The sequence below is a fragment of the Delphinus delphis genome, chromosome 7 (genome assembly GCF_949987515.2).
Source record: "Delphinus delphis chromosome 7, mDelDel1.2, whole genome shotgun sequence".
Lineage (NCBI taxonomy): Eukaryota > Metazoa > Chordata > Mammalia > Artiodactyla > Delphinidae > Delphinus > Delphinus delphis.
The window spans coordinates 78,725,216-78,741,998 of record NC_082689.1 but is presented as its reverse complement, the minus strand read 5'-3'; the positions used below and the strand labels follow the sequence as shown (position 1 = coordinate 78,741,998).

Genomic DNA, 16,783 nt, shown 5'->3' with positions numbered 1-16,783 from the left:
GATTTTTCTAATCATGTGATCCTCTGTTCCTTCACAGTTGTTGAGAATTTCTGTTTGTTTTGTATTTTCTTCTGAAAATTCCTAGCTGGCCTTTAGACTGCACGTACCCTTAATGCAAGGAGACTTAAACAGTTTATTTTTCCAGGAAGAGCATTTTTCTCTGAAATTTTTACTGATGACTGCTGGGTCTTGCCAATTAGTGTTTTTGAACAGGGAAGAGTCCCTATTTGTTCTGGGTAGTGTCAAAGGACTGTAAATGTTAATGAAACAAGTAAGGAACTTCCAGAGCCTCTTAGCTTCTTCCATTCCTCCCTCCCTCCCAATGTTAAGAATTTTCAGCCTAAAGGAAGGAATGAATTCTTTTTAAATGGATGGATTCTATGTTGCACTAGAGCACAGGCTGGGGAGCAACACAGAAATCCTAGGGGTTTGTGTCACAGATTAATTCCTAAAATCACTGACAAACTAGTGTTGATATCTTTTCTTTGCTAGGAAACTTTTCAGGATCTTTAAATATCTACCATCTTGGTACAAAGTTGTATTTCTTTACTAGGCAAGGCAACGGAACAGATCGTGGACCACAGAACAAAACAAAATCAGAGAAAGGCAAGAAGTTGCAATCAGAAGCAGCAAAGGAGATGCGGGCTGGTTTTCCTGGATTAGTGGACATGTAATTCTAAATGCAGTCTGTACCACTGGGAGCCAGAGTATAGGCAGGGAATGCGAAGGGAATGAGGTCTAAATAATACAAACGACTTGCAAGAGAAATAGCAACTGTCTTCTAATGGAAATTAAATGAGAGTTCAGGCCTCCAGGGGCCAGGCGGATCTCTGAAACCAAGATCCTCACCTTTTATGGGCCATCAACTATTTCCCAAACTTCACACAATCTTTTGCTAGTAGCCAGCAATTGCTTAGAAACTGCTTACGGATGGAAGGGCGGCGCGCGTGCGCGCTGGGGGAGGGGGGACGGGGGGGTGGGCGGAGACGGGGCTAGCTGGACAGAAGGTCGGGAGAAATGTGTACTAAACCTGATATTTCAGGTGTGGGAGAATCCCACCTCCCCCAAAACACACACTGCGCACAGGTGCCTGCGATTCCTGTTAGAGAACAGGGTTAAGGTATAATATACCCTTGTGGGTAGATGACAGCCAGCGCCTTGAACACGCGCTGTATTTACAAGGAGAGAGCAGAGGATACAGGGCAAGGGAGGGGAGGTGGCCGCGGAGACGTCGCTAGGCTGCCTAGGGTCTTGCGGACCGTGGAGAATGCCCTGAGGTATGTATATACATCCATGCATGTATACATATTTCTTTTCTATTTTATGTTTATATGTATATGCTTTTGGTTAACTACCTTGAGATCATCCCAATAAACTTATTACTACATCGGCACATTTTACTTTAGAAACTGCAGGTATGATGAGCAATCACGAAGCCTAGTGCCTTGTGCTCCTTGATTACGTAAAGACAGTTTCCTCTTCTGCTTTTGCAAACCGCACTGCCCCTCACAGGGCAGGGAGGATTCGCGCCATCCTCGGGCTTGGGAAGCCCAGCAGAAGGGACACGGGGTGAGACAAGCCAGCCGGCGGGGGGAGGGCTGAGTGTGGGGGAGAGGCCGGGGGCGCATTACCGAGCTGATGTGCTTCTGTGTCTCCTTGACGCGCTTCACTTCAGGCAGGTCTGGGATGGGGGTTCCTTGTCCAACCGCCTCCTTATACTTCACCTGCAGGTGTAAAAGTGGGAATGTGTGCATGCGTTTGATTAGTAGCCCCGCGACGTGCGAAGTCGCAGTTTAAACAGCACAAAACCTATGCTTAGGGGGAAGGGGGCCACATGCTGATACTGGGTCCGTGCCAAGGACACGGACATTTGGGCTCTCTCTGGTCTCTTTGGGGTGGGGTCCACACTTAGACTGAAGCCCCTTCTCTTCCCTGGGGTCTCCATGTCTTACAGCCACAGCTCATTGGCCCAGGATGGACACACTCACATATACACACCAGGAAGAGCCAGTCTCTGACTCTCCCAACTGCTACTTTCTTACAGGTGACAATGAGTCTCTTCTTGACCAAACTTGACTCAGGCTCCTCTGAACCTTCTTCCCAACTAGGCCTTGAGCTTCGGACTTCCTAGACCATCTCTGCACCTCCCAGTTTTAGCCAGAAACCTGCTAAGTCAGTTTAGCCAAAATCCCCCATCCTGGATGTCTCATCATCCTTGATATCTGATCAAATTCCTTAACGCCCTCCGCCCCCAATCCCCCAGGAGAAGCCTGATCACCTTGACCTGCCTCCAGCAAAAATCCTGGTAGGTCGGTTTAGGCAGAATCTCCCATTTACCCCCGATGTTTCTTCTGAGTAATTTTCCATCCACTGATCCTTTCTCCACACCCCGACTTCCCCATCCCCCCATCCCTGTCCAACCATCCCCGCCCCCATAAATCCCTCCTTTCCCTTGTTGTACTTAGAATTGAGCTCAGCTCTATACCAAGATCTCTTTGCCCCTATATCGCAATTGTCCTGAATAAAAATCTTTTTTGTTGTTGTTTTAACTGCTTAAACTACTGTCCAGCTCTGGTTTGCTTTGACACAGGCCTCTCCATTTTTTACATCTAACCAGCCCTCATGAAAACTGCCTCGGCACTGCATTATGAGATGACCCTTATTTTAGCAACTTAAGCTGCCTCTGGTGACAAAAGTCATGAGTGCAGCTCAGACATCAGTGTAAATCTTCAAAGGCGAGCAGAAAATTTTGAAAGTGAGTCCCCAGTGGCTGTCTTTACCGAGCTAATATGGTCCTGGGTTTGCTTCACTCTCATCATCTCAGGTGTCTTTCCAATCGCCGTTCCTGGTGAGACATCTTCTTTATATAAAACCTGGGCATTCAGAATTAGGACAGTGTTACACAGAAGAAAGGAAAACCCAGCAATTCCTGGAGAAAGACTAGGAAACTTGGCTTCTGTGAAAACAGAAGACACTAGAGAATGTTCTTAGGCAAGTGCTGGAGTATCTGGACTGTCTTCTGCATCAGCATCAATAACTCAAACCATGTATACAACACACATCTGAATTTCCAGATCTAGAAATTTCTTTTAAGATTATCATACTGTATTAATACATGATGAGAAAAACCAGAAAATGTTGATTAAAAAACCCTCCCATGTGAAACAAAATCCATTAAAGAAATACAAAGTCAGTTATTTTGGGAAAGGATAATAAATCACAGTGTCAGAAAGAAATCCATCTTCTGGAGTAAGAAAACACGTTACTGCTCTGGGATTTAAAAAGTTAAAAAGAAAAAAGCTCCTTTGTTAGCAGATTTAAGTTGTTATTTCAAATGGTCTCTGGGGTGATGATTTTAGAGCAAAGTATGGGGAATTTTAACAAATAACTGCTAGCATTAACTGAGGAGGTTAGATGTTAATTGTCTGAATCAACGTACGGCTAGTATATTTTCAAAGAGGAGCCTGATATTATTAGGTTAGCATTAAATGGAAAATAAATAGTAAATATACCGAGCTGAAATTCTTTTGATTTTCTTTAACACGCAGTATTTCTGGCGTGTCTTGAACAACTGTAATTTTTCCTTTACTGTTTTTAAGGTCACACTGGTATTGAAGCTATGAAAAAAGAGCAAACATCTTGGTAAGATTTCAACATTGTTTTATATATTGTATTGTCCTATATTGTGTAAAGGAAGTTAAAATCTTATATTTAAAAAAAAATTTCTATGCTACAATAATCATAGTCACATAGCCAACGGGAATTTCTTTAATAAGAATTTTGTGAAGAAACTAAATTTTTAAGCCCTAAAACTAGTTTTTAAATATATATATCTTGCCTAGAGTTAATTTTGAAAAAGATGTCACCACCAATGGAAGATGGTGATAGTTCATATTCGGTGACAGGAAACCACCAACAAAGTTAAGAGATGGGTCTTTCATGCTATGAGTTGGGATTGAGATATAAGGTGAGTTCAGAGAAGACAGGAGCACACAGCTCCCGGGCGGGGGGTGGGGGGGGGGTGGGAGGTGTGGAGGGCTGCTGCAGGTAGATACGCAAGCATGTGTGCCCAGAGGCATCCTTCTTGCCCCGTCTCATCCCAGGTACCAGTGAGCTGTGTCTTAGATTCAATAAAAACTCACAAGGCTGAAGTTCTTTTGGTTCTCCCGGATCCTCTGCATCTCTGGGGTGTCCAAAACGGTCTCATAATATGACATGCACTTCTCTGCATCTTCCTTGTACTTTTTCTGGAAATAGATTCCAAGAAATAAGGATAGGGAATAACACAGGGATATGGGCCAATGGGACCTAAAATAGCCCTTCCTACTCAGCAGAGGGGAAGTCCTTTATATTTTTTTGACTATTTAAGGATGTTAGGGAGTTATAAAACAGAGCCCTCTGGGTCAGTGAGTGCCACGCCTTTTCTTTCCAGGAGAACTGAGCCCAGGCATTTAATAGGACCCATTGTCATGGCAAAGCTGGCAGAGGGAGGCCCCTGTGGACTGGTCCACACGAGGGAGGTTGACAGCCCCTGAGGTTCCTGGCAGGGACTTGGGGATGTCTACAGTGAACTGGATGGAGCCAGGCTATTCAACAGGCAGGTGGAGAAAAGCAGGAGGGTTAAGAGCCATCAGCAAGGCCTCCTGAATGCCAGTCCTTGGTTGGTGACAAGGATATTTTCGCTGAGCTGTGAGCAGGTGTGGTCCAGGCTCCTGGCCAGAGCTCCCAGGGTGGGACCAGGAAATCTACATTCCCAGGTGTTTACTAAGTATAGTCAGGCCAGGCAACTACTGCTTTAGAACTCACTGATTAGGAGACAGGCAAAAATTCTAATTTGGGGCTACTCAAGTAAATTGCAGATTCCTGATCAGCAGTGAAGATTAAAACAAATGAGGGTATATTCTGGTGTATGAAGGACATCTTACTTTTCTTTATCTCTCTATTTGTAGGAAGATGGAGAGTTACCCATCATAAGAGGAATCAGGGTTAGATTGTGTGGTTAGCGTTGATGACATAATCTCAATCTTATTAAAAAAAATTGATAATCCAAATGTGGGCGGTCTACTTTGTTTCTTCCAGATTTGCACACAAATTTTACATCCACATTATGAGACTGATTCTTTAATTACGGGTGGTAACTCATGCCTGTTAGAATGGCCATCATCGAAAATACAAGAGATAACAAATGCTGGTGAGGATGTGGAGAATAGTGCACTGTTGGTGGGATTGTAAACTGGTTTTGACACTATGGAAAACAGTATAGAGGATCCACAAAAAATTAAAAACAGAACTACCATACGATCCAGAAATTCCACTTCTAGGAATATATCCAAAGGATTCGAAAACATTAACTTGAAATACCCTCACTTTCATGTTCATAGCAGCATTATTTACAATAGCCAAGACATGGAAACAACCTAAGCGTCTATCAACAGATGATGGATAAAAAAGTTGTGGTAGGGGATTCCCTGGTGGCACAGTGGTTGAGAGTCCGCCTGCCAATGCAGGGGACACGGGTTCGTGCCCCGGTCCGGGAAGATCCCACATGCCGCGGAGAGGCTGGGCCCGTGAGCCATGACCGCTGAGCCTGCGCGTCCAGAGCCTGTGCTCCACAGCGGGAGAGGCCACAGCAGTGAGAGGCCCGCGTACCGCAAAAAAAAAAAAAAAGTTGTGGTATATATGTACAATGGAATAAAAACTGAGAAAATCCTGCCATTTGCAACAACATGGGTGGACCTTGAGGGCATTACATTAAGTGAGATAAGTCAGACAGAGAAAGACAAACACTGTATGATCTCACCTATTTGTGGAATCTAAAATCAAAACAAATGCCTAGAAAAGGTGATCAGATTTGTGGTTACCAGAGGTGGGAGACTCATGAGGGTGAGGTGGAACTGGAGAAAGGTGGTCAAAAGTGACAAACTTCCAGTTATAAGATAAATAAGTACTAGGGATGTCATGTACAGCATGACGACGACTACAGTGAATGCAGCTCTAACACAGCTCTATGTTACATGTGAAAGGTGTTAAGAGAGTAAATCCTGAGAGTTCACATCACAGGGCAAAATTTTTGTCTTTTTGTTTTGCCTTCTCTCTTTACGGTATCTCTATGAGATGATGAATGCTATCTAAACTTATGGAAGCAATCATTTCACAGTAAATATAAGCCAAACCATTACACTGTACACTTTAAACTTATATAGTCATATATGTCAATTTTATCTCAATAAAACTGGAAAAATAAATTTAAAAAAATTATGGGTGGTACCATGTAAGAGTTCTTCAGTACCTTAAAATTCCCTCCTTTATTTTAATTCTGATACGGAAACCTCAACTCTAACTCAAACTTGCATCATAGACGAACCCCTTCTTTTTCACTGGGAAAAATTGTGATTTGAAAGGATCTTCTTTGGTATTAATGGAAAGACTTGTTCTTCATGATTGGGGTCAATAAGTGATGTTCTGATGAATGTCCTTACCTGGCTTGAAAGGTTCTTGACTTGTTGGGCATGAATGATCTCCGGAGTATCAACCACAGAAGTAAAATTGGCTTTTTCCATTTCTGCTGATTGCTTATACTTAACCTGCAAAAGGACATCCAACAGTTGGGTAAATGTTTACAATGTGCACATTTGTTGGCTTAGTTTGACTAAGAAGTGATTAATACTTCTTATCCAAAAGGATTCATTTATTTGCTAGCCAACATTTTTTCCCTATTGTGTCTATAGCTTTATGCTAAAGAGTGAGATTCAGAAAGAAAGGTTGAGTCCTAGCTGTTGAAAGGCTTCCTATCTAGTTGGGGGCGGGGGCAGGGTGGTGTTGGGTAGGGTATGGGAAAGCAGAAGGAGAGAGAGAAACAACAGATAGTAAGGCATCAATTGTTTACAGAAGAGCTAGGAGAAGGACAGATGAAGCAGCCCTGGCAAAGGGCCCCTGATCCTTTCATCAGAATGCATTCCACCATGTGGATATTTAGGGATGCCACTATATGTGTTTAACTGTAATTGATCAACAAGACAACAGAAGGACAACACTGTGTCCTTGTAATCACAGCTACTTTTTTTGTTGAAAGACTGACATGGAACAGTAACACTGACCTGACTGGCAATATCTGTAGCATTCCTGGCTCTGAGGAAGTCGGGAGTTTCATTGGCCATGGCATTCAGGCCTCTTCCTTTGACTTCCAGCTCCAGGTCTCTCTTATATTCTTTCTATAGTAGCATTAAAAAAAAAAAAAAAGTTACTTAACTCATGACTAGGTAATAAATGTGCAGAGTGAATACAGATCCACATAACATGCCACCTCAGTTGCTGATGTCGCCTTCACCTTTCCCTGCGGCAGGATGGAGTGGTGACAACAGCAGACCACTTTAGGAAACTATTCTACTCATGCCAGGCGTCCTTTGGAACGCTTTTTAGCATTCTCTACTTAGAAAATTAAAGTATAAAAGCACATTTTAAATCTAGTTTGGTATGTAAAGGATTATACTTAGGTGCCCACCACTCCAGTGTGCTGCCTTTATTTAAATGGGCACAACAAATGTATCAAGGTTAAATCAAATAATATTAGATAAATAACAGGTTACAATAGCCACTACAGAAACAGACTGTTATAATATCAACACATCCAAAATCGAGATATTTTATTTAATGGTTAATAATCATGTTGAATATGGAATCTGAAATACAAAAACTCTCTTTTTATTGCTTTCTGGTTTTTTATGCAACTTGGCTAAGGAGGAGGAGATGCTGGGTTGATTCTGTGCATGCAGTTGGCTGTGTGCCCACCTCATTGAGGATCTGAGTGGCGTTCTTTGCTCTTAGCATGTCGGGCGTATCTTCCATTTCACTGAGACCCTTCCCACGGATGCCTTCCTCTAGATCTTTCCTGTACTCTTTCTATGGCACAAAATACAAGCAACAATGCTGACAAGAAAGCCTGGATTATTCCTCTTTGGTGAAGAGCCAAAACAAAATTAAAAATCCTTCTAATTTTAAAGAGTTACAGTTTAGTAAATAAAGATATGAATAAAGGCAGGGTATAAGCTTCATCAGTTAATATTCAATGTCAAATAAGAAACTAGAAATTAATAGAAGGCTGAGGTAAGCACATTTTATTAGGTATTCAATTAAAAAATTAGAAGAATTAACATGGGTAGCAGATGAGGGGGTAGTACCAAACACATGTGAACCCAACTTGAAACCTGAAAAGTTAGGTGGTAGTGAAAATGGTAGAAGGAACACGTTGATGAGTGTCATTAGTGCAATTATTTGGATCAGGAGGGAAAGAAAAGACCAAGTAGAAACTACCTCGCTGGCTATTTTGGTTGCATATTTGACATGTAATAAAGCTGGCGTGACCTCCAGGCCAATCAGGTTTCTGCCTTTAATGGACTCTTCATAATCTTTCTTATATTCTTTCTAAAGTGAGTAGGAAGGAAAGACAAGTTAAGAATGTTTATTACAATTTCTTTCTCAATCCTAGGAAGAAAATAATTCCATTTTCCTTCTGTGTATGGCCTCTTAACTTGATCTTAGTTCTGCTAATGGTCACACATTTGAAATATGCCTGATTGTTCTGGAAATACTCTGTGTAGAGCAAATGGCCCAAGGAAACTCAGAGGCTGAGAAACTTTGGTGGCCTCTCATTCGTCTGTCTGCCGCTGTGATGGGGGCTGGCCCTTTGAAAGTGGAAGGATGGATATGCCACCAAGACTCTCAATCCACTGTCATCTCTCCTGATGACATTTTTCTGAAGGCAACAAAAGATTTTACTTCTCAATTAGAAGTGACTCAAGGGGGAAAAAAACCCAAAAACACCCCAGAGGAAGGGGAACCTGAGGGCACCAAATGCAAATTTGGCCTTTTTCATAATCATGACTATTAAGTCACTGAACAGATAAGGTGAATAATGTAGCACAGACAAGTTCTCAGGCTTTGCTCACTGTTGAGAGGGAGGGCCACGACCTCCCCCATCTCCTCTCCAATCCCTGGATGAGGCTGTCTTACTGGGAGCCTTGGAAGAGATGCTGGAACTTGATTTTTGTCATTTTTAATTCTGACAGAATTTTACATTTATAGAAGAGTATCAAGAATAGTACAAGGAACTCTCATAGATGCTTTACCCAGAGTCAGCAATTGTTTGAAACCCTTCAAAATTTTTCATTATTTGGCATTCTACACACCAGGAAGCTCCCCAAAATGTTACTTTTATTAAAAACCATTTATCTTTATGGTTGGAGATATGCCCATGGAGGGGAGGCAAAAAGAAATCCAAAATAAGCCTGTTTCCCAATGAAAACAGACTTTCTAAGATTCAAAATAAGATCCATTCTTCTCTACTATTGCTTAAAAATTAAAAGAACTATTTTAGATGCCTCTGCTTACATTTCTAAAATAGGAAATATGTCATGTTGACTTGATATTTTGATAAAAATCCTGATTAAAAGAAAAAAGTCTTCCTTTTGGGGACTGGAGGCTTCCTATTAAGAGAAGAGCAATTCAAAGCCAACAGTAGGTCTGCACAGAGAGAACTTTTCATTCAAAGAAAAATTTATGTTATGTTCAAAATAAATTGTTTCAGTGTTAGGAACAGTTTTCTATGTTCTAATTCTATGAAAAGGATAGTTGAAATAAAACATATATGGTAAATGTTTACTATTCAGATCATTTCTTTTTATAATGGAGCCACAGGATTCGTGAGATGGAAAAGATTTTAGTCATCACATTTTAAAGAGTCCCATCATCCACAACTTCGGGATAACAACAGGCTGGATACTTCTGTGGGTAGAGCTTGTTTTCATCAGCTTGATGGTATATTTGCTGTGTGGTGGGTTTGTGCAGGACTTACCCCACTCTGCATCTGCTGAGACTCTTTGGCAGTGATGTATGTTGGTGTTTCAAAGTCCAGCATGGGCTTTCCTCTTTCCTTTTCATACTTTTCTTTGTATTTCACCTAGTTATGAAAAGCTTTATGAGATATGTCTTCTCTGGCCAATCTGTAGACAGACACCAGTTTAGCAATAGCATTTTTAATTGATACATTATGTCCAGTGGGTGGTATCTCATTGCCACTCAAAACAGTTTCCTGTTTGTGATTCAGATCCAGTAGCTTTTTGTTTTGGCCTGGTGGGAGAACATCATTACTGTCTGCAAGGCATGGTCAGGATTTGTGTTCAATTCAAGGAGACAAAGGAATCACTGCAGAAGAATCAGCTAAGAGAAGCTGTGAGGCAAGAAAGTGCCTGGGGAAACCGCCCATAGATAAGGTTGGCCAAGATTTGATGTGTGTAGATGTGAACATTTTAGCCAGAGCCTCAGCCAATATTTCTGATAAAAATCTCCAGTTTTTCTTTCATAAGAACTTTTATGAGGGACCTGGGGTCTTGATTTAATAGATAATGCATACAGCTTTAATTATATATCAAAAACTCAATTGAGGTCATAACTGGTCACATATTCAGTGCTGCCAATATAGATTGGTATAAAAATGAAATCCAGGGCTTCCCTGGTGGCACAGTGGTTGAGAGTCCGCCTGCCAATGCAGGGGATACGGGTTCGTGCCCCGGTCCGGAGAGATCCCACATGCCGCGGAGCGGCTGGACCCGTGAGCCATGGCTGCTGAGCTTGCGCGTTCGGAGCCTGTGCTCCGCAACGGGAGAGGCCACGTCAGTGAGAGGCCCGCGTACCAAAAAAAAAAAAAAATGAAATCCAGTTGACTAGTTTTTGACTGACTTACTAACAAACCTATCATTCTCAAAAAGACCCCCAAGGCTATTTTACAAATACAATCTCCTTATCCTCATCACATGTGACCAGGAATGGGGGGAGCCTATAGATATTCCTAATTTACACAGGAGACATTGAAAGAGATAGAGACAGAAGTCTGTGTCACGCAGCATCTTGATAGCAAAGCCCAATCTCAGCTCTCTTTCTTGTGACAACACATTAAAATAGAGGCCTGGTCAACAGATGAATGGATAAAGAAGATGTGGCACGTATATACAGTGGAATATTACTCAGTCATAGAAAGAAAATAAATTGAGTTATTTGTAATGAGGTGGATGGACCTAGAGTCTGTCATACAGAGTGAAGTAAGTCAGAAAGAGAAAAACAAACACCATATGCTAACACATATATATGGAATCTAAAAAAAAAGAAAAGAAAAAAAATGGTCAGAAGAACCTAGGGGCAGGACGGGAATAAAGACGCAGACCTACTAGAGAATGGACTTGAGGATACAGGGAGGGGGAAGGGTAAGCTGTGACAAAGTGTGAGAGCGGCATGGACATATATACACTACCAAATGTAAAATAGATAGCTAGTGGGAAGCAGCCACATAGCAGAGGGAGATCAGCTCGGTGCTTTGTGACCGCCTAGAGGGGTGGGATAGGGAGGGTGGGAGGGAGGGAGACGCAAGAGGGAAGAGATATGGGAACATATGTACATGTATAGCTGACTCACTCTGTTATAAAGCAGAAACTAACACCACTGTAAAGCAATTATACTCCAATAAAGATGTTAAATAAATAAATAAATAAAAAGTAAAAAGAAATAAATGAAAGGGATGATGTAGGTATTTTTAAATAAAATAAACACATTTTCAAAAATAAATAAATAAATAAATAAAATAAAATAGAGGCCCGGGATCATGGGCTGCTTTACAGATGACAGGAGAGCATTTCTAGTAATTTAGACCTCTTGGTTAATGCCCAATGGGGGACCTAAATAGTGTTGAATTTGTGATATAGAAGGTAATGTGACAGCAAGCTCCTTCTCTAAGTTCTTTCCTCTGAGAATCTTAATTATTTTACAAATTTTGCAGTTTCTTCCACACCCAGAGACCACTTCAGTGGTGACCTGAGCATATCACTCCTCTGCTCCAAAGGCTCCCTATCATCCTTAGTAATCTTTTCTAAGGGGTCTGTCTCCCTTGTGATGTAATCTTTATGCTACCAGTCCCTGTCAGTACCCTGAATAACACATATTGCATGTCTATGCACTGTTTCTCCAATGTATGTTCACACTGCTCTCATTCATAACATAAACATTTGTTTCAACATGTTGCTAAATTCAAAGCCCCTAATATCTTTGGATATTTTCTCAAGCAATGGTTACTACAACTATAACTACCATCCTTGGGGGGTAGGAGTGGAATACATCAAAATTTTTTACATTGTAGAATGTGCAGGAAAAAAGTCAGTCTTGGTCAACTTACTACACTCTGTAATTCTGTGGCCTCTTTTAGATGAAGCTGCTCCAGATTGTCGGGTATTGTGTGGTAGTGGCCTTTACTCTTCTCATAGTTTTTCTTGTACTGGTACTGAGGGGAAGGTGGCAAAAAAAGGCACATTGATGGCAAAGCTGCTCAGCATTCCTATTTTTCCTCTTTACATTAGATATTGACACAGCAACAGCACCAAGACCAAATTAAAATTAGCAAATACTACATAGGGGGTTTAAGAAAATGTTTTAAAAGGATGAAGATCCACATTCAGTATTGTCAGTTAATACAAGGATGTAAACACTTAGGTTATATGGCTTATTCAAAGTAGTTTTAAGGTGCAAAGTTAAACGTGAAAGAAACTATTCCAAATGGTAAGTCTATGTTTTTAGAAGGGGGAAAGGGAGTGATTACTTGAAAAAAAATTTAAATAGCCCCAAAATAGAAGCATTTTTATATTCTGAGAGGTGTTAGAGTCAGTGGAGAACTGGTAGATTAATGTTGTAATTTGGAAGAATGCACTCAGAGAACAGGAGAGCTTTCTAATAAATGTAGTGCCTCAGTAGCAGAGAAGGAGATGCAAGTGACCTCAGAGAAGGAATTTAGTTGAAAATGGGTGAAACAAGCTGTTTCTGGAGCAAATGATTGAGCTTACAGAACTGGCGAGTTGGCTTGTATTCAAGACATGATTCATTATCAAAGATTCCTTCATGTCAGTCACAGGTTTGTGAAGTTTCTTCAAGTCAGCCTTATACTTAACCTGTACAACAGTAAAGGAAAAAAGGAAATCACATAAATAGGAAATGGAAAATGGTATTAATGGAAACCATAATAAGATGTCCCATCCTGAAACAAGTGCTGGGGATGGCGGTGAAAAACCATACCTCATTCACAATAGCCAGAAAGTGGAAACAATTCAAGTGTCCATCGACAGACAAAGGGATAAACACAGTGTGATGTAAACATACAATGGACTATTATTCAACCATAAGAAAGAATGAAGTTCTGACACATGCTACAGCATGGATGAACCTTGAAAACATTATGCTAAATGAAGTAAGCCAGACAAAAAAAGGGACAAATACTGTATGACTCCACTTCCATGAAATCTCTAATAGGCAAATTCATAGGGACAGAAAGTAGATCAGAGGTTACCAGGGATTGGTGGGAGGGGGAAATGGAGAGTTATTGCTTAATAGTTATAGAGTTTGTGTTTGGGGTGATGAAAGGGTTTTGGAAATAACAGTGGTAGTTGGACAACATTGTGAATGTAATTAATGCCACCGAATTACATATTTAAAAATAGTTAAAATGGCAAATTTCACATTATATATTTTACCACAGTTAAACAAACACATACCTCACTTGTGAGATCATTAGCATCTTTCATGATTTTGAAGAGCTGGCTGTCTTTTGGATTGTATTTTGGTGTCTTGCCCTTCTCTTTGTTGAAATTTTCTCGGTATTTAATCTAACAGCAAATGCAAAAATCCAAATTATTCCTGAGCATCAATTAATCTGAAGACTGAGGAATGGAGGAAATGTAAATACAAAAGAGTATGTGCTACACATAAAGGGGTCATATAATTTATTATCCAAATTAGGACACTTTTAAGAGTAAAAGCACTATTAATAATTATGTTGGGACAACAAGCAATTGAGAATAAGATCAAGTGATACAGTATTTGTTTTGCTCATTTTTATATTATCCAGAGGTATGAAAGATATTCACCTTTTTTTGATGCAGAATAAAAATGCATGGGAAAAGGCTTCAGGCTAAATTCAAAGAAGTGATCTAATATATTTGATTCAGAACATTTTGGTCCTCTTAACTAGCAAAACCAAAAGCACTTTAGGTCTATTGCCAGGAGTTCCAAGAGGCTTTATAAATGATCAAGAAGGGTGAGAAGTAAGGAATCTATTAAATCAGGAGATTTATTGTTATATACTTTCGCTATATCATTTAAGTTTGTTTTTAATTGGCAAAAAAATTGGCATAACTTCTGAGTAAAAGAAGCACAGAATTTGGGGGTTAATGGCTTCGGTATGATTTCAGGCTAGAAGAAGGAAAGAAGTGAGATAACTTTAGCAAAATGAGAAAAATAAGATTAAATATACTTGCACGATACATAAAAGTAAGAATACACAAAGGACAAAATAACTTCAATTTAAAAAATAAGCGCAATGCCTGGCACTAATAGTTGCTCAATAAATGTGATCTGATTGGTGAAAGAAAGAGACAGTCATAATGCCTAGGTAAAATAGCTAAAGATGACGATTTACTTATAGGGATATTCAACAGAATAAACTGAAAGTGACAGAAACATTTCCTTATTTAAAAACAGACTGATGCCTGTGTCACTAGGATTAATCCAGAAGTAGAACTCTACTAGTTACTCACTCTAGGAACAAAGAAAAATGAGCTACTTCTAGAAGTTAGCCAGCTGAAAGGGCAATATTTGATGCTCCGGGACACCTAGAGTTTCTGTTATTGGTAAGAGGAAAGACTCGCTCATTCAAAGTTATTAGCACACCAGGATCTGGTCACCAGATATTTCACACTGTAGGCATTTAAAATCAGTACCCCTCATGCTTCATCACTTTACTTCCCCACAACTTTACACATCCAGCACAACAGGAACAAAAGGAGACCACTCAAGTGCTAAGAACAACGAAATCTGCCACATCAGAGAAAAAGCATTCACAGTGCTGAGGCTCATTTATTTTGAATAAATCTCCAGTGGAAATGTGTAGACGAAATAAGCATGCAGAACAGTACAGCACGATGCAGGCACACTGAGTCAGACACACAATGGAGGAAGCAGAAAACATAACAGGAAAACACAATGTGAATAAATGCTACAATGGCTCTTCTCTGAAAGGAAGTTCACTCCCCAAAGAAAGAAATGCAAAGCCTGCTAAGGAAAGTCAGAGGTGGTGAGTTGTCTGAACCAAGAGAAAACTTTTCCTAAGGATACAGAAACCCATAAGACTAGGGCTGATCCCAAGAGCAGTGAAACAAGGAAAAAGCAAAGTAAACTAGATGTGCAGAGTCAGACTGGGGAAGGAAAGACGCAAAGGCCCATCTCTGATGAGAATAAAATCCATTTCTTTTAGAAGAATGCTAAAAATCCTCTATCTTTTAGAAAATAACTCATTTCTGAGAAAATATTTGAAGAGCAGCTTTCTACTGGTCTCATTTCAGTTCTTTTCTGTTAATTTGAAGTAGATTTAAATTTCTAACTTTTTAATTAAAAAAAAAATTGTGCCTCCTCTTTCCACAAGAAGGCCCCAAGCAAGTGCAGGTGAGCACAACTGCTGCTGGGAATCTGAGCCAACACGCTCGACCTTCCTTTTTGACTGGATCTTAAGAACTACTATATTTTGCATGATAAGGACACACATCGGATTCAGGACTCCAAGAATTCTTAGAAAGGTGTGGGATTAGGCAGGAAGTACGGTATAACCACATTCACATGGCATATGGAATGGAAAAGCCTTCTTTTTCTTATTTACCAGGGAAGTGAGAGGCAACCATGCAATGCCATGTGTCAGCAAACGGCAATACCAGTGTCCATTACCCCAAAGGGCTCAGATAGTGTGAGAAAATGGTTTCTGATCAATTATTCTTTCAAAGTTCAATTAAATTTAAAGATCTAACATCCAGTTGTTCTGCTCCTTTTCAGGGACTTGAACTGTATATTGGCGCTTCTAAAGACTGAAGAGCAGGTCCAAGAATTAGAACGTTTCTTGCCACTGAGACTGTAAAACAGGGTGAAAGCTATGAGCGAAAACATTTTCAGCAGTTTATACTGTTGATTCAGAGTATGTCTGAACTGAGAGACTGTATTAAATGCCAGTTTAAATGTATTAAACACCAGCAATGGTAATCAGCAGAGGCTTTCTTTGTGTGGTTGCAGATGAGATCCTCAGTCTGTTTTCAGCTTTTGATTGGTGTCAGCAGCCTAAAGAAGTTAGGAGGCCATCTCTCCAAATCTACTCTACCTTCCTGTCCCAAAGGCATGTTCCAGAGGGAAAGTTTCATGCAGGAAAAGACAGGTGTCTGCAAAAGTATATCCTTTGACAAATTTCCACAGCATTCTACACGTTCCAACACAAAACCAACAGAAAAGAGTGCGACTTGGTCAGTCCCCTGACCAAGGCTAAGAAGACAGGTGAGAGAAAGAGGAAGACAGATATATGGGATCACTGATGCCAGTCTTACATCACTGATGAGCACATTAGTTTTCTTAAGCTGCCTCATCATAGGGGTGTCATAAGATGCGGCGCCGTGCCCGTACCCTCTCCTTTGGCCTTTGACGTATTCCGCCTAGAGTACCAGCAAGACAGCAAAGTCAGAACGGGGGGCCCACCCAGAGGGGAAGTCTCCTTGGACCAGGGGCCGCACCATGAAGCTGTCAATCCTGAGACAAGCCTTTCCCAGGAAGTAAACCCAGGAAAGGGAGCTCATAAAACGATCTGGTTGGGACTCATTCTCCACATCATAGGATTCACTTGGGGTTAGAAATACAGGTCTTTCTTGGGTTCCCCTGGTGGCGC

General features: G+C 40.7%; 1 protein-coding gene and 1 long non-coding RNA gene across 2 annotated transcripts in view; one reads left to right on the top strand and one right to left on the bottom strand.

Moving 5' to 3' along the window:
- NEB (nebulin) overlaps positions 1-16,783 on the bottom strand; it is a 274,918-nt gene that overhangs the window by 14,858 nt on the left and 243,277 nt on the right. Inside the window, exons 143-154 of the mRNA XM_060016820.1 lie at positions 13,584-13,694; positions 12,879-12,983; positions 12,218-12,322; positions 9,851-9,955; positions 8,311-8,421; positions 7,789-7,899; positions 7,098-7,211; positions 6,480-6,584; positions 4,143-4,247; positions 3,513-3,617; positions 2,781-2,873; positions 1,632-1,724 (exon numbers count right to left, since the gene is read on the bottom strand). Of these exons, the coding sequence (XP_059872803.1) occupies positions 1,632-1,724; positions 2,781-2,873; positions 3,513-3,617; positions 4,143-4,247; positions 6,480-6,584; positions 7,098-7,211; positions 7,789-7,899; positions 8,311-8,421; positions 9,851-9,955; positions 12,218-12,322; positions 12,879-12,983; positions 13,584-13,694 (1,263 nt within the window). The remainder of the gene's footprint in view (positions 1-1,631; positions 1,725-2,780; positions 2,874-3,512; positions 3,618-4,142; positions 4,248-6,479; positions 6,585-7,097; positions 7,212-7,788; positions 7,900-8,310; positions 8,422-9,850; positions 9,956-12,217; positions 12,323-12,878; positions 12,984-13,583; positions 13,695-16,783) is intronic.
- On the top strand, positions 992-16,114 carry LOC132428640 (uncharacterized). The gene is made up of 3 exons (XR_009520169.1): positions 992-1,277; positions 3,600-3,642; positions 15,910-16,114. It is a non-coding gene; the product is annotated as an uncharacterized lncRNA (long non-coding RNA).